Raw genomic sequence first — 24,199 nt, 5'->3', positions numbered from 1 at the left:
AACTTACTAGATATTTGGCTGTCTAGTTTGAAAGATGGACAAGAGAAGAGCAACCTGTTTAGGACTAAAGACTACATTAAAATTCCATGAACCACCCTATTATGTTTTATTTATTTATTTATTAAATTTATTAATTGCCCATCTGGCTGGTCACCCAGCCACTCTGGGCGATGTACAACATATAATAAAACAGTTTAAAACAATAAAATTCTACAATAAAAACATTTTCTAAAATACCCTAACGCACCCCAAATGCCTGCCTGAACAACGACGTTTTTAATGCACGGCAGAAGCTCATTAAAGAGGGGGCATGACAGAGTTCCTTAGGGAAGGAGTTCCACAGAGTGGGGGCCACCACAGAAAAGGCCCTCTCCCTCGTCCCCACCAGTCTAGCTGTCCTGGCTGATGGGACAGAGAGAAGGCCATCTGAGGCTGATCTTGTTAAGCGGCCTGTCTGGTATTGCTGGAGGTGCTCCTTAAGATAGGCTGGGCCGGAACCATGTAGGGTTTTAAAGGTCAAAACCAACACCTTGAATTTGGCCCGGAAAACAACTGGTGACCAGTACAACTCCTTCAGCACTGGAGTGATGTGATCTTGCCAGCGGCTGCCTTTAATCAGGCGAGCCGCCGCGTTTTGTACCAGCTGCAGCTTCCGAACCATCTTCAAGGGTAACCCCACGTAGAGCGCATTACAGTAGTCAAAACGAGAGGAGACCAGGGCATGTACTACCGATGGGAGCAGATGGTCGGGAAGGAAGGGGCGCAGCCACCATATCAGATGGAGTTGATACAGCGCTGCCCAGCTCACAGCTGACACCTGAGCCTCCATGGACAGCTGGGAGTCCAAAATGACTCCCAGGCTGCAGACCTGGTCTTTCAAGGGTAGCCATACCCCATTCAACACCAGGTCAACATCCCCCAGCCTCCTCTTGTCTCCCACCAAAAGTACCTTGGTCTTGTCAGGGTTCAGCTTCAGCTTATTCCTCCCCATCCAGCCACTCACCGTCTCCAGACATTTGGACAGGGATTCTACGGCCAACCTTGGTGAAGATTTGAACGAGAGGTAGAGTTGCGTGTCATCCTCATACTGATGACACCGCACCCCAAACCTCCTGATGATAGCCCCCAGCGGCTTCACATAGATGTTAAATAGCATTGGGGAGAGGATGGAACCCACTGGTGAACAAGAGAGGACAAGGAAGAGAAACTAGTGGGTTTGGGGGTTGTTAGTGCTGTATTTACTGTGGCACTAAGTACAAACTGCTTGTCAGATCTGGGCAACACAAAGTTAATTACATGAAACTGGGCTAATTTGGGATTTCTAAAAACTTGTATTTTTTTAGGTTGTCCCCCCCCCCCATGCTTTGTAGTCATGAAGTAAGGCTAGAGGGATTCTTTAAAAAAAATCAAGCACCTGGCTGCTTAAATGCTGAAGTTTTATAAGCCCAAGAATTACAGAAATGTACGCGAATGTGTATTGGTTGCTTCCAATATAAGACTTGCCATTATAGCACTAAGGCAAAGTTACCTCAAAGACTAATATTTCTTCCTATGGAACAAAACTTTAAGCTAAGTGGACAAAAAGGACAGAGGCATATCATGAAATATAGCACCTGCACTTAAACTGGACTTCATAGCAAACTGTTGCTTTATTACCTATGGCAAGGCTTAACACTTGGCCTGTACACAACTCCAGCTATTTTGAATTGCCTTCCATTGCCATATTACCGCTGATTTTTAAGAAGTCAAGCTGGTAAGAATAGTAGAGATAAAATTTAAGGGAAATGAGTTTGATATCTTCAGTACCCAGAAAGCAAGTGACACACACACACTTAATTCACATGATTTAAGTCCTTTTCATGGCAAGGTTGTGATTTTTTTTTGTCTATTTGTGGAGAACAAGTTCATGACTCATTAATGTAGTTGACAGGCACCTAGTTCAACCACACAAGAATCCACAGCTGAAGAATCAAAGAAATAGCAAAAATCACCCCAGTATGAAGGCTGGAGAAAATATTCAGTAACCTTTGCACCTACAACCAAGTTCCTTGTTTTTGCCCAGCAAAGTAGCTGTAATTAATGAACTTCTCAGTATGATATACAACATGCTATCATAGGCAGGGATGATGTGAGTCCTGTTCTAAAACAGGCACACTACAAGCATGTTTGTGAAGATGAAGACACTCCATATTTAAATGTTCAAAGCATTTCCCATATGTTGTCTTGCTGTTATCCTTACAACCCTGTAATGCAAGGCAGGATATAAGCCCAATTGCAGATGGAGGATTATGGCTAGGACTAAGTGGCTTGCCTTAGGCCACCTAGTGAGTTCATGGCAGAGGTATGTTTCAAACAAGGGACCAAGTCAGTGAAAGCACTATACTATCATAACTACACCATGGGAAAATTAGAAGAGTGTCCAGTTTAGCTAGAACTGTATCCTCCCTTTCCCTTCGGCACCACCACATTGCACAGAAAATAGCTTTACAACTAAACATGTAGCCAAATGGTGAGCCCTTCCCCTAAATGGAAAACAGGATTCAAGCTAACCAATTGTGACACAGCACCAGGGGATATAGTCCTAGCCAGTAAACAGTAGGGATGGCGGAGAATTCTGCCACGGATTTCAGTGAAGCCGAATGCACTGGCATTCAGCCCCCCGAAATCCGTGGCAGAACGGCCCCCCCCCGCGGATTCCCCCCGGGACAAAGCTTACCTGGGGTGGATGTTCCGGACAGCAGCAACTCCAGCGGCTGATCTTTTGACTGGCTGCCATGGCCGCCATTTGCATCTCCTGTTTGCCGTGATAGGCTACATAAGTATTTACGTAGCCTATCACAGCAACGCAAGCAAAAAAAAAAGGCGTACGGAAATGGCGGCGGCTACGGCAGCCATTTGCGTTCCTTATTTTTCGCCGTTTTAGCCTACGTTAAATATTTACGTAAGCTATTACGGTGCAAAAAAAGGGGAACGCAAATAGTGCCCACTACGCTATTTGCGTTCCCCCTTTTTTTTTGCCTTCATAGCCTACATAAATATTTATGTAAGATAAAAAGGCGAAAAATAGGGAACGCAAATGGCAGCTGCCATAGCCGCCGCCATTTGCATACACTGTTGTGTTTTTTTTTTTGCCCAGCCATGATAGGCTACATAAATACTTACGTAGCCTATCACGGCAGCCTGGCTGGACACAAATGGCAGCCGCTACGGCAGCCGCCATTTGTGTCCGCAGCAGCTCATCTGTGGCCGGAACTCCGGCTGCAGACGGCCCTGGCTGCCTGCTCCGCGGAGCCACTGCGGAGCGGAGCTGGCCGGGCAGGATTCTGGGGGGGAGGACCAGATCGCCTCCCCCACCCTCGAGGATTCCGGGGGGAGGGACGGAGCACTTCCCCCCCACACCACGAAAAATTCTGCGAAAAGGTGAGTTTCGTACATCCCTAGCAAACACAGCTCCCATATTAAGACACACAGCATGAGGCTACATCACTGGTTCCTAGAACCAGAAATCAGCAATGAGGAGGAACTCTGGAGAAAGGGCATTCTATAAAGGAGCACTTTGTACAAATAAATGCTGCAAAGTTAAGGCTAACAATAAGCCAGACCAACAATAATGGGAGAGACTCACAAAATAAAAGGCACCCTGTGTGGCATAATTTAATGAGACCACTGGATCCCAGTGCCAGGTACTCCAGCTGGCTATACGACTACATTGTGCGACTGTTATATGCATATTCTGCCTTGCCTACAAGGAGCCAAAGACAATAAATATGGTTCTCCCCTCTTTCAATTATTCTAACAACCATAAGAGGTAGGGTTAGGCTGAATGACTGGCCTAAGGTCACACGCTGAACTTCATCGCTGCATTTCTCCACTCCTAGTCCATAGATGTCAAGGATGCCTGGGAAGACAGGGATGGATAAATGGGTGTGTCACAAGCAAGGTATCATAGGTACTATAAAGGTCCAGCAGCAAGCACACCGATTGCTACTGTACATATGTGGCCTGGGAGGGGTCACTCTCTGGGGCAGTTAACCTTCATTAAGCTCCCAGCCACCCGTGCCATTTTGCTCTCATAATAGTAATTTGCCTGAATACCACTAAAAGGGCTTCCTGACTCGCATAAGATATAACCATCATAGCTTCCACTGAAGGGCTTGATCCCACATTTGCGGCTTCCCCTTCTAGGCAGTCCATATCTACTCAGTAAGCAACAGGACAATGGTAGAGTGAGGGTGTTTTGACCTGCTCTTATAGTGGCTCCAGCTCCTCCTGTTATGCTCCTGAACTATTCATTGCCAAACAATGTTCTCTGCTCTGCAAATGCCTACTAGCCACAATGTAATCCTGTTTGTGCCAGGCACTGAGTTAAAGGTAAGGGAGGATTTGAACCCTTCTACAAGGAACCAGGCTGGGACTGCTGTCTATTGGTTCAACAATCTAGCCTCTAAAGTGGTACTGGGGTCTATGTCTGGCATCCTGCTTGCCCATTGTGTGGAGGAAAAGGCAGGGAAAGGTTATAAGATAGCACCTCAATGCTCCTGTCATCACTGCATGTTGATCAGTGCATTCTGTGTAGAAGCAATGAGGGGTGTCATCTGTGAGCAACAATATGATGGGTGGGTTGCATTTTAGTTGCCAGGTGCTGAAGGAGCAGAGGGTCCTAGTTAGTTACACCAGTGTAAATTCTGACTGTGAACAGAGTAAATAGCATTAGTGTCCAGGTGTGGCATCACGACATGGATGGGAACTGGCCTAGTAACAGTAGCAGGTGCTATTTGACATGAGGAACTTCAGAAATATCACTAAATATTTTGAGAAGTCACAGCATTTATATAAAATTTTATTCATTGTTTAAAATATGTCATGTCACGTCATCAAGAACAAAGAAAGATTAAACAGCAAATACCTCGGTTATAAATTGCAAAAGGTTCTTTTACAAGAACATCCAACCTCATATCTTAAAACCACTTTTAAAATTTCCTTCTCCTAAAGACGTTTTAATGTGTAGATTTGTACAACTACAGACATGAAATAACTATGGCCCTGAATATAGAGATGTATTTCCTGATTTTTTAAAAAATACCCAATTACAGGACATGTATATTGACAGTAAACACAGAACAAAAGTCATATACTTAAAGTATTTAATGTGCCTTTTTCATCAAGGTAGGTGAGAGACTGTATCAAAACAAGCATTGTACAACTGCCATTTAATATGGTTTACTTGAATCTGCAGGGACACAGACAAGAAACATTTTTATGAACAGAAGGTTGGAGTATGTGTGCATTATAATAAACCAAGTTTGTGTTCAACCAACAGATGAGGATCTCCCATTATTTCACTTTGTGCTGGGTCTGAAAAAGAGGTAACATTTTACTAATTCAACGTGCAGGTATCATAATGCAGAATAAACGTTTAACTAGAAGGCTTGTTATTTGCGGCACTCCACCACCATCCAATCACCCACCGACTGAACAAGCAACCAGCACAGATATTATCTGTTTGGGTAGAAGGGGTGCCTGGACAGATGCTAGTGACTGCTTCCCACACAACAGGCAGTACATTTCAATAGTTCCAATCTATTCAGCAGTGAGTATCCCAAGCAAAAGCACTGGATATGCACTCCTGGGTGCTAGATACAGGTCCTAGGCACTTGAATGGACTCACTCACTTCCAGCATCCCATTTCCCCGTTGAAGCCAACTAAATGCCTATGGGACGCCCACAAGCAGGACAGGCGAGCAATAGCCCTCTTCCATTTTTGTTCCCAGCAGCATTCATATACAACACACAAGACTGCACCATGGGAAATTGGCTTCCATATCCCTGCAGTTACATGTGAACTTAGTCCGTGTTTAGTCATTTCTCTCTCTTCCTTGCAGCTTAAGCCATATGACTTCTCCCCTTTTTGATGGTCCTTACCGTTCAGAATGTCCTCAAAACCAACACAGTCATAGTTGCCTTTCAAGATATCCAGTGACAGATTAGAGCTATGAAGGAAAGGAAGACGCTGGACCTACAAAGTAGCACAAAAGGTCAGGAAGTTTGTCATTTTACAAATAAGCTGCCCATGTTCATTTGATACTCAGATACACTGAAGGGATAAGCAAATGCTTACATTTCATAGAGATACAGGAATACTATAGCCTGTACTTATTTATCAAATTCTACACAGTGGCTCACTGTATATCCAAAGCAGGTACACAACTGTAGCATGCAATGTGTTCAAAGTTTTTCTTTATACATAGTAATCACTCCCTTCACCTTATAAAACTGGGAGCATTGCAAAAAATCTTACCTCTCCCACCAAGAAAAGAGATGGAGATCAAAAACAATGAAAAAAATTATGTTGCTCAAGCTACTTACTATAGCTGCAACTTGACGTTGACCAGTTACTAGATTGTCAGCACAATCCTATACATGTCTATTCAGAAATAAGCCCCACTAACATCAATGGGGCTTACTCCTAGGTAAGTGGGCATAGGATTGCAGCCTTTATATACTTTGTTAAACTAAAAAGGTGCACCCAGTTAATTATACAACACATTTTAAAATAGAATTATTGATATTATCTTAATGTTAATTATATTTAATATAAGTTGGGAGTTGGACTCAATGGCCTTGTAGGCCCCTTCCAACTCTACTATTCTATGATTCTATAAGCACTTATATGCACTTCAAATGGCAGGTACCACCTTAGAAGAGTTATTTTCCCTCCAAGATGGTGACTGCTACAACACATATATGCATCACCTAAAAACAATGTATGTTTTTTTCCAAACTATTTAATAAGCAAATGTACGTACAGTTAAACTAATAAACTGATACAATGAACTAGGATGCAATTCTATGCACACTTACTTGAGAGTAAGCCTCACTGAACACAGTAGGACTTACTTCCAAGTAAACATATACAGGATTGTGCTGTAAAATTCCATTATCCAGGAAATAGCCCTACTACTAACATGATCATGAAGGAAATGACAGATTTTCTTCTTAATCTCCCCTCCCCTAGGTACAAAATGTTAAACTCCTATGCTTACACAGTTGAAATGATAGTTAACATTACAGTAATTTTAAGTCTCAAACATTAAAAGCTAGCTTTAACACATTAATTTATTTCATCAGGTGCTTTAAAAAAATAGGTTGAGCTGAGAGAAAATTTATGTTGTTCAAACCAACCAAAAAAGCATTTACCTGTTTCACTGCTTTGAATTCCATTTGCAACTTCAGCGGTGCATGCAGCCCTTGAATATTTCTCAAAGTAGAAAAATTCATTTTATCTTGACTTAACGGAAACTACCAAAAGAAATGTTAAGAATATTATTTTTGACTACTATCTGGGCAATGTAATTGCCCTTGTGAAAACTGTGTATAATGCCACACATAAACAGATTTTACTAGCTTACTATAGATACTGCTAGTTTATTTCTTCATTTAAGGAAGAATAAGATAATATCTTCTCCCAACTGGAATGTGTAAGCACCCATTTCAATCCATAACATGTGGCTTTGCTGTTTTGGGCACGCTAACTACACAAGACTCCACCTAGTGGTGAAAGCAAAACAGAGCCAAACAACCCAAATCCTGCTCAACCCCATTCACAGCTCTACTGTATTCCTTCCAGCACCAAACAAATACATATATTGGGCAAGTTTCACTTTCCTATGCACGAATGTCTAACTAGATAGGAAATAAGCAGCAAAAGCCCACTTCACTATTACCAGTACCCAATGTGGGAGCAGTTTCCCCATGGCTTCCTCCTACAGAATGGTGAACATTCAAATCCAGGAACCATGCGGGCAGAACTAATTCCATGGCTTTGTTCCACCCAATTATTTCCTGCTGGGAGGGAAGGTGAAAAAGCCCTTTCTGCCCAGCTGCAACCCACACCTAATTTCTTCACAGACCTGACTAGCTGGGCATTGGGTGGGGGGAGGAAGAGATTTTGCCATATTCCCAAGGAAGCTTGGGCCATCCATCTCATTATCAAACCACATTCCAATAATGAAGCAATTTAAACTGAATAGATTTTGTTATATGATCAGATATATCCCTCTGTCACCAGAACAGGTCCTCTAGCCACTACATCTCAAAAAACATATGTAAAACTTCTATTAAAGGCTGTACTGTAGGTATGCTAGAAATACATTAATATATAAGAACAACAAAAATAGAAAACAAGGCAAGCCTTACAATGATACTGGAAAATATGGTGAACTTTAATAAAATAGTAAATTGTCCAGTGTATTTCACTAGAAACCTTCCTCAGGGGCAAAAGATGGTCACCCTGCCATCTTGGTCTTGGTCACCCTGGTTGATGACTTATGCCGGGAAATGGATGGGCGGAGTGCAACCCTGTTGGTTCTTATGGACTTCTCAGCGGCTTTTGATACCATCGAATCCTTCTGGATTGTTTATCTGGATTGGGCTTAGGAGGCAGTTTTAAAGTGATTCTAGTCCTTTCTGGAGGAGCGGTCTCAGAAGGTGGTTCTGGGGGACTTCGGTTCCACCCCACGGTCATTAGCTGTGGGGTGCTGCAAGGTTCTATCTTGTCCCCCATGCTTTTTAATATCTACATGAAACCACCGGGGGAAGTCATCAGGAGGTTTGGGCTAATATGTCATCAGTACACAGATGATCCTCAGCTCTACCTCTTGTTTCCATCTGCACATCCCAGGGAGGCTGTGGAACTCTTGAACCAGTGTCCGGAGGCTGTTTTGGGATGGATGAGGGTGAACGAGCTGAAACTTAATCCAGACAAGATGGAAGTACTGTGGGTTGGGAAACCAACTACTTTGGATGGAAGTTTACACCTGGTCTTAGATGGGGTTGCACTCCCCCTGAAAGGCCAAGTGTGCAGTCTGGGGTTCTCTTGGACTCTGAGCTAACTGGGAAAGCCCAGGTAGCTGCGGTGTCCAGGAGTGGTTTTTACCAGCTTAGGCTGGTACGCCAACTGCGGCCCTATCTGGAGAGGACGGACCTTGCCTTAGTTATCCACATACTAGTGATGTCCAGGCTGGACTACTGTAATGAGCTATACATGGGGCTGCCTTTGAAAATGATTCAGAAACTCCAGCTTGTGCAGAATGTGGCTGCCTGAGTATTGGTGGGGACGAGGCAATGTGGTCACGTAACGCCTATACTGCGCAAGCTGCCCTGGTTACCAGTGCATTTCCAAGCCTAATTCAAAGTGCTGGTTTTGACCTTTAAAGCCCTAAATGGTTTGGGACCAAGTTACTTGAAGGACCGCCTTCACCCATATCAGCCTACCCACACTTTAAGATCAGAAAGAGAGGCCCTTCTCATTTGCCCCCCCATGAGAGCAGTCAGGTGGCTGATCGCATGTGAGAGGGCCTTCTCTGCAAGTGGCCCCACACCTTTGGAGCAAGCTGCCATCGGAGGTCTGCCATGCTCTGTCATTGCAGACTTTTAAGAAGGCCTTGAAACATATTTTAACTTGGCCTTCTCTTGATATGACTGCTATTGTTGATGTTACTGCTGTTAACATTATTGCTGGTTTTATTGTTGTTTTTATGTTTTATCACTTTTCATATTTTAACTTTTTTTTGTATTTTATTGCTGTAAGCTGCCTTGGGAGGGCTTCTGTCCTGAAAGGTGGCTAAGAAATATTTTAAATAAATAAATAAAATTTGTGGAGTCTTTGTAGTAAGGCACTACCTAGAGATATATTTTAATGTCATGTGCATTATGCCTAAGAAAGTTAGAAGAGTTTAAAAAGCACAAAAATACAGCCATCTGCTTTAGCATTGTGTAAATCGAAGTTTAAATTAGAACTAATATTTTGAATACAAACCTAAGAGTATGCTGGCACAACTTCTATTCTGTAATAATCATGCTGGATACACACAGAGCCCACCAATGTACCAATCGACATTTACAAGTAAGCTTCTGGCTCTCATCTAACATGCACTGCTTCTCATTTCTTTAACTATTTAGGGCACCCTCCTATGCATGTTTAGACAGAAAAGAGTCCCCAAACTCCCAGCATGCCCCAGCCAGCTACAGGACTTTTTAAATGTCTAAACATGCATGGGACTGTAGCGGTAACTTTTTCTTTCAGGGGAACTGAAGTATTTAAATTGTATCAATCCAAGAACAAATGAAATATACTGTGGAGACATGCTGAACTCCTTCAGGATCTTCCATTTTAAGCAATTATCCTGTCAGCTTGAATACAAATAGAAATGTGCAAATTCTGCTAATACATTGGAGCAAATGTAATTATACGTCTGGTGAGGTAGCCTTTATGAGTCATTGTCTGAAGGATAGTTTTATTATCAGTGGCTGTGTATGCTTTCAATTCTTGATCTACATTGTTAGGTGGAAAACCATGTCAATTTAGAATGCCTCTGCTAAACTTATCATTCCCCTCCTCACACCTCTAAAAAGGCTTGAACTTGCATGGAAGTCAAGTTTCTAGTCCTTGTAAGTAAAGCTCCCAAGCTTTTGTCTCTATTGTATCTCTTTTCCAACTTTCCTTTATTCTTTTCCTTGTTGAGTCTTCCACGACATACTTTTCTACCATGCTCATCATTGTGCCTGCTGCCTCATTCTGGTAACAGACTTTCTCTCAAATCTCTCTTCAAAATCCTCCATCACAAGTATTTTATGAATTACAGTACCTGTGCCACTTCTGTGGCTTTCACTTGAGTTATCAATTTTCTATCCACTCTCATGTACCTGCTTGTCAAGCCTATGTCATCTACAGCCAGCTTGACTCTGTTCTTTCAAGCTGGACCATAAACTTTCTGGAAAGGGATCATCATCAGCAACAGTGCAGTCCTGTATATGTCTACTTAGAAGTAAGTCTTGTTGAGTTCAGTGGGGCTTACTCCCACATAAGTATATTTAGGACCACAGCCTTAGGTGTTCTGTCCTGACCCTAGCACACAGCTGGTGCTAAATGTTAAAGAGGAGTACCTGTTCTGTAAGTTATCTGTTGTCTGGATTCTCTCTACTGTTAAATGGAAGTGTATACTAAAATTTATATTATAATTGCAATGTTTCTAGTTGGGTGTCTGAAAGGATAAACTATAATTAGTTTAAGCCCTGTACTTACATTTTTCTCCGACAGTTCCAAAGGATGGACAGGGAAAAGTTCACTCTTCACATTTGTAAAGCTATAAAAACAAACAAGTATCACATGTAACTTTAGCTCAAAATCTCATCTCCTTCACTAAGTTTCTAAACTGTTTTGACAGCAATTTCAAGCACAAGCTTTATGTCTCTAAATCCTGAAAAGTATTGGCAAAGAGTACATATAAGAAATATTTTCTTCTTCTTTACATTTCTTCTTTTTAGAACTATGAATCAAAACAAAGTGAATGTTCACGACATACTTCCTCAGTTCACCTATGCACAACTTATACCAATGGTTTGTGAGTGGTGTTCCGGGGATCTCCAGGGTTCCTTGAAGCTTATCAATAAGAAGATCATCTGCTCTTGTATTTTGCATCCTGATGGCTGCTGCAATATTTTTTGTTGGTTTTTCAGATAGTCTTATTTGCATGTTTGTTTTTATAACAAATCCTAGCCACCTTAAAGTCTCTTTTTGGAACATAAAAGCAGGGCATGAATACTTGATTAAAATAAATATCAGTAATAGTGGACCCTTGCCCTGAAACACAACTGGCCCACCCTACAGATCTTCCTCTGTAGTATGCAGCTGCAGGAGTACACTTCTGCTCCCATGGTGTGTTGGTGATGCAAAACAAGCCCAGCTAACGTCCCATGTGAATTAAGCGTACCCTCTAGGACATGTCCTTAAGTTCTCTGCAACAGGAAAGAGGGTTGTGGCAGAAGCTCAGAGATTCCAAAGCAGATGATGTGGAGCACACTTCCCTAAAGCTACAAAGGTTAAAAGCCACCAGTTTATCCTATATATACTTTTCTTTGGCTGCAATAATCCATTAAATAGATGAGGTAATATCTTGGGGAAGTTGTTTGAAGGTGGATCTCGCTCTCTCCTTGAACAGAATATTACTTTTAAACTGGCAAAAAATGTAAGGAGGATTGACTATTGTACAAATTCATACATGCTGAACTCCTCATGTAAAGAAATTGCAAGCATTATGCAAATAATAAGTTACTGAGAATATTGCTGGTCATCCTATTAACTGAATTTGATAGCAAATGCACAGCTTAAACTGCTGGCTGTCATTTGAAGAGGGACACCAAAGAGAGAGTTTTGATTTAGTCAAATGGTTCCCAATTTTTCTAACTCAAATCCAGTTAGACACAGTATAGTGGATCACTCCCACTGCTCCCTTCGTCACTTACTTACAGGCAAAAACATTGCACCCACACAATGCTGCCATCACTGGTTAGGTATAAAGGGCCCTATGTCTGTAGAGACCTACCTGTCAAAATGCTCCTACCAGCAGTCAACAGGGAAGGGGGGGGGGTCAGTTTCTAAATCCCATCTTCACTGTAGGTCAAACCAGGTTCAGCTTCTTCCCACTATGCAGAAGCATTGACATTTGCATAGTCCCTTCATTCCAAGAGGCAGGCTCTTGGGAAATTGCAGTTCTGTCTGCTACTGGAGGAAGGAAGGCAAAGAGCTTTCCACCCAGTTCAAGAGGCTGAACTGGCTCCTATGCTTCAGGAAACATGCTAGAAACCGACACAGAACTTTGGATGGATCCACTTTTAGTATCACAATTCTGTGAAAAGAATCTCTATTTAAGGCTTCTGGTGACATCTAATATAGTAAGACAAAGTAAATGGGTGTAACTTTCAAAGAGCATCTCATCCCTCAAAGACAAATATTTAGTAAGTAACGTTTTGTAACTAGGGAAGTGCCCAGCCCATGAAGGACAGATGGGCTCCTTCCCTTTTGAAGTCATAGATGCAGAGATGCTGGACAAGGAAAAACTTCTTCCGTGCTCCAGTCCTTCATCTAAGATGGATGGGTGGATGGAAGAGATGGAGATGGCCTGGTCAGGGCTCATCTCCCACTCCTTCCAAGGCTAGCACCAGACACACCCATGCTGCCTCTCTGAAGATCAGGCATTCCAAGACAGGTGATACATGAGGGATTGGTGGGCTTACCTTGGGGGTGGGGTGAGAGCCTCTCTATTATCCTACCTCTCAAGTGAATCCTGACCAAGCTGCCTCTGCACCATCCACTTTGAAAAAAAGTACATCAGGGACATATATCACTCAAGCAGGAGGGAAAAAGCACTTCAGGAAGACAGAAATGTATGTGGTTTGGATCTGTCATCTGTGCACAGGAAGTTCACTATTATATTTATATGGATTTCTAGTGCTTACCCTCTATGTATCACATCATGGCTTTCAAATGCTCCACCTGCTGAAAAATCAGAAACTGGAACACAATCCTTCAGCTGAGATCCAAGCCCTCTTGTATTCTGAAGCAGAGAAAGTTATTATTAGGGATGCACAACTTGGAGTGCTTTCAAAATGACATCAGATTTATTTTTAAGGGGTCAAATTAAGTTACATATACTGTGGCTTTAGACTTTCCAATAACTGCTTCTTAGATAATATACTACTCAAAGTTAAGGTTATCTTAAAAGGCTGAGGGATGAAGTTCTCTAGAAATAAAACAACACAGGTGTGTTTACGAAGAGTAAACACAGGTGTGTTTACCAAGAGTTTATTTCATATCCTATATGAAATATTACGCACATAAGCGTAATATTGACACCATGCCAGCTTAGGGACAAATCCAGGCGATAACATCACATCCAAGCTGTGAATGCTCTAGTTTATTCTGCCCTGCAGGAGCAGACAAAGCTAAACCTCAGTCTCTCTATAGAGCGCTTGGGCATAATAGTCCACAGAAACATTTATTAGATGCTCTGGTAGCTACAAGATTTATACTCCATAACACAATTCTTCAGGTGCCATGTGGCCCTAGCTCTTGGGAATTTTCTAAGGGCACAAGCCTATGAAGACAGTAGGCAGTCTCTGAACTAGGAGGCTGCTGAGTATCCATGCTGAGTATCTGAGTATCTGAGTCTGCCCTGTGTTTCTGCTAGATGGGCGATTTTGCCTGTCCAGAATCATAGAATAGTAGGGTTGGAAGGGGCCTACAAGGCCATCGAGTCCAACCCCCTGCTCAATGCAGGAATCCAAGTCAGAGCATCAAAGCTAGCTGACTTGGCAGTCTAGCAGTGGTGCTTCAGAGTGGGGAGGGAAGGGGGCTGGGGTGGCCACAGGAAATGTCATACGGCCAATGCCCCAGTCTCCTCTCGTCCCCGGGAACCCCCTTTCCCATCTCTGTGCTCCATTTCCAAGTGCGGAGATGTACCCAGAACTGAGCTGGCTCTGAGAGGGAGCAGAGCATGGTTTCTGGGCTCTGAGGTCAGAGTCCTGTTTCCAGCCTTGGAGCCCAGAAACCCAACAATCCTATGTCCTCCCAGACAGCATCTGGGGGGGGGGGGGGGGATAGGATTGCTCCCTCCCATGCTAAAGTGATAGCTTTGTTTTTTTGTGCTGTAAATATTATCCTCACAGCAATTCTAACATGGCAAGTCTTATTATTGTTCTCAGTGAAGTGCACTTATGGCCCTTTTATATGACAGAACAAGAATCAGAACACATTTTTAAAAGCACACACAGTTGTGAGAATGCAAGCACTTTCCTGAGGCCAGTTTGCTACCACTTGTACAAACCAGGTGGAAAGGTCCATAAGTGTACTCACCACCAGGAAATGCATTTTTGAATGTGGGGACCACCCATACACTGATGTGACAAGTTCAGAAAGGAGCAACCCCTTGCTTTCTTTCCCAGTGTCTCTAATGCTCAGCATGATATCATGAACAAGGTTTCTCTCCCCACTGCTCCCCAGGAGGGGCAGAGAGAGTAGGAAGCATACATTTTGGCTGACTACCAAAATGCCCAGACCCCTGCCAAATGGCTTTGAGGAATATGGACTTCCTAATTTATCCTCATGCTGCTAGATACTGAAGAGGGAACCTTGTATTTGTCAAAAAAAGAAAAGAAAAAAGGAATATTAAAGCATGCTGCAAAACCACCTGAATGATCTTTTCAACTTCCAACCCCTAGGTGGAACAGAAAAGTAACCAGTGTAAATGGAACCTGTGTCTTGGGTGCTGTTTTTTGCCCCTTATTTCAGGAAGCTGCTTAAGACAGAAACATATTACAATGTTATTCTATGACAGATAGGCTAGATAAAGCAATAGGAAAGTGAGCCTAAACTGTCATAAATACGATAATGGAACCAGACACGGAACTCTGTTCCTTCAGCGCCCTATCCATTTAGCTATCCTATCCTTCTCTATGAAAGGCATCAAACTCATAGTCACATGTCCAGAACTTTGGATACAATTCTGAGCAGTCATTTACTATAAATAACAACAGAGGAAAGGAAAACTGAGAAAAGATGACAGAAATGGCCAGGGGATACAGAACAGACTAATTTATGAGCAGACACACAATATGACGTAATATGGGCCAGGGACAGGAGACTGGACTAGAAGTCAGGATTCCAACGAGTATAAGCAGCATTTGTTTCCTTTCCCACCATCAGCTTTTCTTGTTTATTTAAGTTGCACATTGTTTGTGTCTCTTGCAACCAGTCTGTATAGCTTTTTGCACCACAAACAATCCTGGCTGGAATCTCCAGGCGCTTCCTTTACACAAACACACACCTCCATTTTGCAAATATTTGGAGTGCATAAATTTAAAGCATGCTGAATTATTATAGCACAAGGTTTGAAATTGGATAGATTAAGTAAATAAAAGATTGAACTGCAGGAAATCCCTCCGACAGCGACACTGACACAACTGTGCTATTGCTTCCCTGTGGAAGTGAGATGTTTGCAAAGTAAACCCTGAAGTATCCTTGGGAATGGCCAGTAGACAGTGACCCAGCGAGTGTAGTAAATGGAGGGTCAGGCCCCAGAGCAAAGGAAATGGGTTCTGTTGCTCAAGGATGTCTTTTCAAGTGACACCGTCCCTGAAGTTATGATGAACTTGATAGATTTAGATAGCATAGTGCATTTCTACCCTCAATCCATTCTCTTTCTACATCTATTTTGCCAATTCTTTCTAGCCACTACACCCCTGGCAAACCTAGCACATAAGGCCGCTGTTTTGTTTTGAATCCATGATGCATTTCATTCTTATCTTGCCTTGTGCTCCCCAGCCTGGTGGGTTCTTTTTGCAATAAACAATTTATAAACGTTACCCACTGAATCTTGCTGAGAGTTAATATGTGCATACCATACAGGTGGCGATAGAAAAGTGGTTGGATACAAAAGAGGGCCTAGGACTAGATTTGCTACCTATTGATGCAGATTTGATTTTTTTTTTTTTTTACAGTTCTGTTCCTTTGACGAAAGGCTACCATGCAGAAATGTAACAAATTAAGATTTTTCCACGACTTACCTCTTGCCAGGAAAAGCCACAGAGAAATTTAGCAAGTGAAGTTTTTCCTGGGATATAGATAAGTGATGGGAAGAGTTTCACCAGCCACATTTCTTGTGTTACCTAATGCTCTTAAAGGGCACCAAAATGGGGGATTAAACCCCCCGCCCCTGGTTGCAGTCCTACCCAGAAAACTAGTCCAAGAAATATAATGAAGTCTAACTAGAAAATCTCAGGCTGACCAAAGAACATGTCAGAAGAGAAAGAATTAAGTGAGAGAAGGGGAGCAAAGCAGAGCCAAAAATAACATTACTCCTATTTTTTAAAGAGTATTATTATGTTGTAGTAACACTAGTACTAGCAGTATATGAAAAATCTTACTGCCTTGATATAGAAACTGGTTTTTGACAAGATATTTTTCAAACTAGTACATGAGCATATAACAGCATCCAGACCATGAAATCCCCTAGGGGTGGGCAAAAGGATCTCCAGATGTTTGCCACTTCAACTCCCAGAAGCCCCTACCAGCACAGCCAATGGTCAGGAATGCTGGGAGTTGTAGTCCAAAACTTCTGGAGATCTACTTTCTGTCCACCTCTGCCCTAGACCAGCCTTCCCCAACCTGGAGTCTTCCACATGTATAGGACTACAACTCCCAGTACGCTCCCCAGCCGGCATAACTCGCTGGGAGATGATGGGGGTTATAGTCCAGCGCGCCTGGAGGACACCAGTTCGGGGGGAAGCTGGTTTAGACTCAAGCGCGCGTCTGAACGGTCGGTGTAAGGAAGTACCGGGGGAAAACTATTCCTCGCCACGTCAGGGAGGAAAGGAAAAGGCCAGCATTTTAAAAGTGCACGTTGTGGATGATTATGGATAGGAAAACCAAGACCCGGCTCAGCCCGGCCACGACTCGACAGCGAAAACGAAAGAGCCCGCCCGGCCGCGAACTCCCCGTCCCCCCTCCTCGCCGTGTCGCGACTTCGCCCAACGGCCCCTTCTCTACCCAGCCCCCGAGCGCGTCCTGGGACTGGACCCCCGACTCCCGAGCTCCGCCGCTTACCATCTTTGCACAGTCACCAGCAGCCACTTCCTTCCGCCAGCGCTGGGCGACGGGAGAGGTGGGTGACGTCAGAGACGCACGCCGCACCAGGCTCTCGCGCGACCGGGACGGGAACGAGGGGTGGGCGCGCGGGTCACGGTTCGGGCGCGCGCGAGGGCGGGGCTCGGGGCGCGCGCACTCTCCCGCCAAAGCGAAAATAACCCCCTCTGTCGCCGTAACGAGAAGCGTGAGGGGACTAGGGCGCGGTTTGCCCTCTGACACGCTTGAGAGGAGCTTCACGCGACGTGTCATACGCCCTAGCTATGATTTATTATCGGTTTTATTATTGTTGTTATTACATTTCTGTAGTAATAGCCAGAGCTGTCTGGGTGGTTTAAAAAAAAAAAAAAATTTAAAACCCTAAAATACCTCATGACAAAATATAATATCAATCTTTTAGGGCGTAATCCCATGCGTGTTTAGAGAGAGAAAAGGCCTACAGCTCCCGGCATTCCGCAGCCAAGATTGCGCCCTTAAAAGTTTAAGACGCAATGAAACCAAAGTAAAAACCAGAGTAAAAGCCGACAGCGGTGTAAAGAAATAAAAACGCACTTACACATTTAGGGCGCGATCCTATGCATGTTTAGACAGAAAAAAGCCCTACAATTTGCAGCATGCCCCAGCCAGATGCAATCCTATCTATACTTAGATGGGGGTGTCCCATTGAACTAAACAGAGCTTGCTTACTAACAACAAAACTAGCGGAGATGACAGTATTCCAGCTGAGCTATTGAAAATCCTAAAAGATGATGCTGTTAAAGTGCTGCACTCAATATGCCAACAAATTTGGAACACTCGACAGTGGCCACAAGACTGGAAAAGGTCAGTTTACATTCCAATTCCAAAGAAGGGCAATTTTATTTTCTTGGGCTCCAAGATCACCGCAGACGGTGACTGCAGCCATGAAATTAAAAGACGCTTGCTCCTTGGGAGGAAAGCTATGGCACACCTAGACAGCATAGTAAGAAGCAGAGACATCACCTTGCCGACAAAGGTCCATCTAATCAAAGCTATGGTTTTCCCAGTAGCAACGTATGGCTGTGAGAGCTGGACTATAAGGAAGGCTGAGCGCTGAAGAATCGATGCTTTCGAACTGTGGTGCTGGAGAAGACTCTTACAAGTCCCTTGGACTGCAAGGAGGTCAAATCGGTCAATCCTAAAGGAAATCAACCCTGAGTGCTCATTGGAAGGACAGATAGTGAAGCTGAAGCTCAAATATTTTGGCCACCTAATGCGAAGAGAAAAGTCACTGGAAAAGACCCCAATGCTGGGAAGGATTGAAGGCAAAAGAAGAAGGGGACGGCAGAGGATGAGATGGCTAGATAGCATCACCGATGCAATGAATATGAACTTGAGCACACACCGGGAGAGAGCGCAGGACAGGAAGGCCTGGCGTGCTATGGTCCATGGGGCACAAGGAGTCGGACACGACTTAACGACTGAACAACAATCCTTCAGGTACCATGGTTTCAACTAACAAAGGGCTTTAAAAGTCAAAACTGGCATTTAGAGTTCATCCAAAGCTGCACATGAAGAAATGGGCTAGTACCTACTGCAAAGGAAATTTTAAAGTGACCCCATGAGCACCATGTATCAGTCACAAACTATTCAGATGGTAACTAATCAGATGGGTGAGGGGCAATTATATGTCACCCCCTGCTGTGGGTAACTGCCCCCTACTATCACTGTTGTGCTTCTCTCTCCTCTTCCTTCCCTCCCTGTCCCCAGCACATTTTGTTTCAAGTCCATTTATGTTTTCAGCATGAAGCAGTACTGTAAATTGCTTAGTTACAAGTTTAACCATTTTTGACACTTCAATATCTGCTGATTATATTTGTCTTAATAGTATGGTGGAACAACTTAACTGGTATTAAATTAACATTTGTCTTTGTCAGTTTATAGTTTTCAAGAAAATAGTAACTAGAAGGATTTTATCACTTGGCAGATGTAATTTTTTTTTAAATAAAACAATATAGGATGGGATGAACTAAAAAACTATGCCAAGTTCCTGTTTAGCTGAAGCTTCTAGAAAAAAAATCAGGCTTGTCACTAACTATATTTATTTATTGTATGTTTGAGTTTGTTGATCAGGATATGAAACATTTACATTTCAAAGTTGTCCTTGTTGGTGTAGGATATACACAGGACACCATCACTACACGTACTTTATTGACATCATCTTCATGTTTAGGCTGCATAACATAAAGGAATGTACTGTTGCAGTAAAGATTTGGTTTTCCTTTAAAGGCAGACTTCCACTGTAGGATAAACCTCTAGACATAAATAGAATAACATGTTTCGCCAACAAGTTGCTTCCCCAAAAAGGGTTTGCTCCTTTGTTTCAGTGAATTTGTTAAATTTATAATTTAGGCTGCAGTCCTACTCACATTAAACTGGGAATAAGGCCCATTGAATTCAGTGTGCTTTACTTCTGAGGATACATGTATAGGATTGCAGTGTGATTTCCCATTGTCCTCTAAAGAACATAGAACAGCATTAAACAGCCCAACCCATGCACATTTACTCAGAAGTAAACCCTAAGTTCAGTGATGTACATAAGTTCAAGTAATTGTACATAGGATTGCAATCTAAGTTTTCAACAACTTTTAAGGTAGTTTAGGCTGAGTGGTAGTGACTTCCCACACACAGGGATATGGAACAGACATAATGGGCTGTTTCGCACATCACGATAAGCCACAATGGATTAACCGTAGAACAACCAATGGGTTATCCGAGGGTTGTTTAACCCTCAAATAACCCATGATGCATGGGTTCATATAACGTAACAAGCTGCAGTGCACCCCTGCCGTGGCTTGCATATTCATAATGGTAGCTGTTGTGTGTGTCAGAGCCCCGCAGGCAAATTAACCCACCATGACTTACCATGACATGCGAACCAGGTCAATGTCTGCCATCTTCAGAGGAAGAAACAGTCCGGGTTTTGATGATCAGTGGGCCTAGTGTCGGTTGTTTTCGCCACGCATGCCAGTTGCATGACCGGGATTACCCAGGTTGCGTTGCAGGTTGCTGAGTCAACCAAACCCGGTGTGCAGCGCAGGCGTAGTGACTTTTCACCCACCCTACAATCTATGGCTTGCAGTAGGGATTGTAGGGTGGGTGAAAAGTCACTACACCTGCACCACATTCAGACAACAAAGCAACCCACAACATGGCATGGGTAATTAGGGTAATCCAGGACATGAGACCGGCACACGTGTGGTGGGGGAAAGAACCGACTCTGTATTGTTTCCTCTCCTGATTATCTGAACACCCCCAAGGTGTTCTTAGTGGTTAAATAGTCATGAAATAAGCCAGGGATACTCTAGTCCATGATCTGAAGAGGTATTTATGATAATGTGCATCATTTAAAGGACAACTTTCTACAGTATGAACTTCCCTGGATCAGGCAGCTGAGGCCCTGGTGCCCAACACTGGGAGATTAGGCAGGTGGTTACTGGGAAAAGGCATTTTCTGTCGGTATCCTGATTATGGAATACCTCCCCAAGCATGTTCACCTCATGCCTTCTTAATATCTTTTAGGCACCTGGTGAAAACTTTTATTTACCAAATACTAGCAGATTTTAATTATGGATGGCTTTTGGATTTTATCTCTTATGTTTTCTTCTGAACTATATTTGTATGATGTTTTTAGTCAGGCTTTGGAGTTTTTTAAAAAAATCTGTAAGCCATCTGGGACTTTTACTGAAGGAAAGGCAGTATATAAATCTATTAAGGCTGCAATTTTCCAGGGCATAAGTCCCATTGAACTCAACAGAACTTACTTCTGAGTTCGCATGCATAGGGCTGTACTGTAAATCAATTGTTTTACTTCCATTGATTTCAGAACGATTGTGACCTATTTCTTTTGTTCCAAAGAAAGTGTAAAGCTTTAAGAGGGCTGAGTAGCTTATTAATAAGCAACAGTCTAGACTTATTATCCTTTTTAGTAATGTAGACATCAAAATCAATATGTATCTACATCTGCAGTGCTCTGCTCAGCTGTCTCCTAGCTGAGCAGAGCAGAGCAGAGGAAGTTGTTCAACTGGTCTAGGGGCTATGCAAGCAAGCAAGCTCCCAGAGAGCGAGCGAGCGAGCAGAATGAGCGAGCAGGGAGATCAAACAGGAGGTTGGCAGGGGAGGTCAAGGGGGAGGCCCCTAACAATTCTTTCAATTTCTTTTTCTGGTAACACACACTTCCATACCAGTGGGACTCTGTTGTTAACCTCCAGTGAATAGAGGACAAAGCGCAGGCTATCCCAGTACAATCAGAAAGCTAGAAACATAAAGGGAATAGAGACTATGGAAGGAAAAGACTCTTCAGTGGTGGTAACCTATAACGTCTGTGCAATGTTTGTTTTCTTGCCTGAGATCAACATGGCCTACACGTGCAACAAGTGCAAGTTGATTACACTGTTGGAAGAAAAAGTAAGAGGACTGTAGCGGCAAGTGTCGACCCTCCAGGGAATAAGAGAAGACAAAGAATTCTTAGACAGAACGGTGGAACTACAGCAGCAAAGCGAAGTATAGAAGCTAGAAGAGCTGAGGCAGAAGAGGAAAATGCTGAGTCGAGGAAAAATGTGGGAAACAAACAGAACAAACTTGAACTCTTAATATGGGGGGGGAAATTATGAGTTGATATGTGTAACTGAAACTTGGTGAGATGACTCCCATGACTGGAATACAGCCATTGAAGGATGTAACTTGTTCAAAAAGAACAGAAGGAACAGAAAGGGAGGTGGAGTTGCACTGTATGTTAAAAATATATATCCCTGCACAGGAATATTTATTTATTTATTAAATTTATTAATCACCCATCTGGCTGGTCACCAGCCACTCTGGGCGATGTACAATAATAGAAACAGTTTAAAACAATAAAATTCTACATTAAAAACATAATATTTCTAAAAATACCCTAACCCACCCCAAATGCCTGCCTGAACAACCACGTTTTTAATGCACAGCGGAAGCTCATTAAAGAGGGGGTATGGCGGAGTTCCCTAGGGAGGGAGTTCCACAGAGTGGGGGCCACCACAGAAAAGGCCCTCTCCCTCGTCCCCACCAGTCTAGCTGTCCTGGCTGATGGGACAGAGAGAAGGCCATCCAAGGCTGATCTTGTTAAGTGGCCTGTCTGGTGTTGCTGGAGGTGCTCCTTAAGATAGGCTGGCCCAGAATTATGTAGGGTTTTAAAGGTCAAAACCAACACCTTGAATTTGGACCAGAAAATAACTGGTAACCAGTGCAACTCCTTCAGCACAGGAGTGATGTGATCTTGCCGGCGGCTGCCTTTAATCAGGCGAGCTGCCATGTTCTGTACCAGCTGCAGCTTCCGAACCGTCTTCAAGGGTAACTCCATGTTGAGCGCATTACAGTAGTCTAGACGAGAGGAGACCAGGGCATGTACTACCAATGGGAGCAGATTGTCGGAAAGGTAGGGGCACAGCCGCTGTATGAGATGGAGTTGGTACAGCACTGCCTGGCTCACAGCTGACACCTGAGCCTCCATGGACAGCTGGTAGTCTAAAATGACCCCCAGGCTGCAGACCTGGTCTTTCAAGCATAGCCATGCCCCATTCAATACCAGGTCAACATCCCCCAACCTCCTCTTGTCTCCCACCAAAAGTACCTCGGTGTTGTCAGGGTTCAGCTTATTCCTCCCCATCCAGCCACTCACCGTCTCCAGACATTTGGACAGGGATTCTACGGCCAACCTTGGTGAAGATTTGAATGAGAGGTAGAGCTGTGTGTCATCTGCATATTGATGACACCGCACCCCAAACCTCCTGATGATAGCCCCCAGCGGCTTCACATAGATGTTAAATAGAATTGGGGAGAGGATGGAACCCTGTGGCACCCCACAAGTGAGCGGCCACAGGTCCGAAACCTCCTCTCCCAGTGCTACCTTCTGGTACCTGCCGGAGAGGAAGGACCGGAACCACCGTAATTCGGTGTCTCCAATGCCCAATCCCTCCAGGCGGTCCAGGAGGATACTGTGGTCAACGGTATCAAAAGCCACTGAGAGGTCGAGGAGAACAAGTAAGGAGCATTCACCCCTATCCAGAGCCCTCCTCGTATTATCCACCAAGGCAACCAAGACCGTTTCTGTCCCATGCCCAGGCCTGAAGCCTGGCTGAAATGGATCTAGATAATCAGCTTCTTCCAAGTGTGCCTTCAACTGCATCACCACCACCCGCTCATTCACCTTGCCCCAAAATGGCAGATTCGAGACTGGGAGAAAGTTGTTCAGAACTTGGGGATCCAACGAGGGCTTTTTTAAAAGCGGTCTTATCACTGCCTCCTTGAGAGCTGATGGCATCCCTCCCTCCTCAAGGGAGGTGTTTACCACCAGTCTGATCCCCTCACCCAGCCTCTCTCTGCAGCTCATAATGAGCCAAGATGGGCAAGGATCAAGTAAGCAGGTGGCTGGCCTTACAGATGAAAGCACCTTGTCCACTTCCTCAGAAGGAAGAAGCTGGAACCTATCCCACAAAACTAGTTTGCCACAGACCACATCTTGCTCACTGACTGTATCCACAGCGCACGGAATAACACTCCTAATCCGATCAATTTTATCCGCAAAGTGCCTTGCCAAGGCCTCACAGGAGGCCTTAGAATGCTCCAGCGGTTCCAGAGCAACTGGACCGACCAGGCTCCAGACCATTTGGAACAGCCTCCTGGGACAGCACTCTGCAGACGCGATAGAGGATGAGCTTGGTAGCCCCA

At 43.7% G+C, this 24,199-nt stretch overlaps 2 protein-coding genes across 2 annotated transcripts in view; one reads left to right on the top strand and one right to left on the bottom strand.

The window, feature by feature from the left end:
- Window positions 1-24,199, top strand: part of SLC46A3 (solute carrier family 46 member 3) — a 134,415-nt gene that overhangs the window by 42,287 nt on the left and 67,929 nt on the right. The gene's annotated exons all lie outside the window — the stretch shown is intronic.
- POMP (proteasome maturation protein) lies at window positions 4,077-17,850 on the bottom strand. The gene is made up of 6 exons (XM_084842945.1): window positions 17,441-17,850; window positions 13,297-13,394; window positions 11,084-11,144; window positions 7,198-7,299; window positions 5,923-6,016; window positions 4,077-5,355 (listed from the first exon to the last, which is right to left on the bottom strand). The coding sequence occupies exons 1-6, from the start codon at window positions 17,729-17,731 to the stop codon at window positions 5,288-5,290; spliced, it is 714 nt and encodes a 237-aa protein (XP_084699071.1). The 5' UTR covers window positions 17,732-17,850; the 3' UTR covers window positions 4,077-5,287.

This window comes from Heloderma suspectum, chromosome 3, assembly GCF_057233095.1.
Source record: "Heloderma suspectum isolate Gila_16-S chromosome 3, 16-S_ref, whole genome shotgun sequence".
Classification (NCBI taxonomy): Eukaryota; Metazoa; Chordata; class Lepidosauria; order Squamata; family Helodermatidae; genus Heloderma; species Heloderma suspectum.
This window is presented reverse-complemented; position numbering and strand designations above follow the sequence as displayed.

Coding starts and splice junctions, on each gene's coding strand:
- POMP (XM_084842945.1), bottom strand. CDS start 17,731: ATGACACGTCGCGTGAAGCTCCTCTCAAGCGTGTCAGAGGGCAAACCG. Junction 13,395..17,440: donor CTGGTGACTGTGCAAAGATG/GTAAGCGGCGGA, acceptor TCTCTGCTTCAG/AATACAAGAGGGCTTGGATC. Junction 7,300..11,083: donor TGGAACTGTCGGAGAAAAAT/GTAAGTACAGGG, acceptor TTCTTTTGGTAG/TTTCCGTTAAGTCAAGATAA.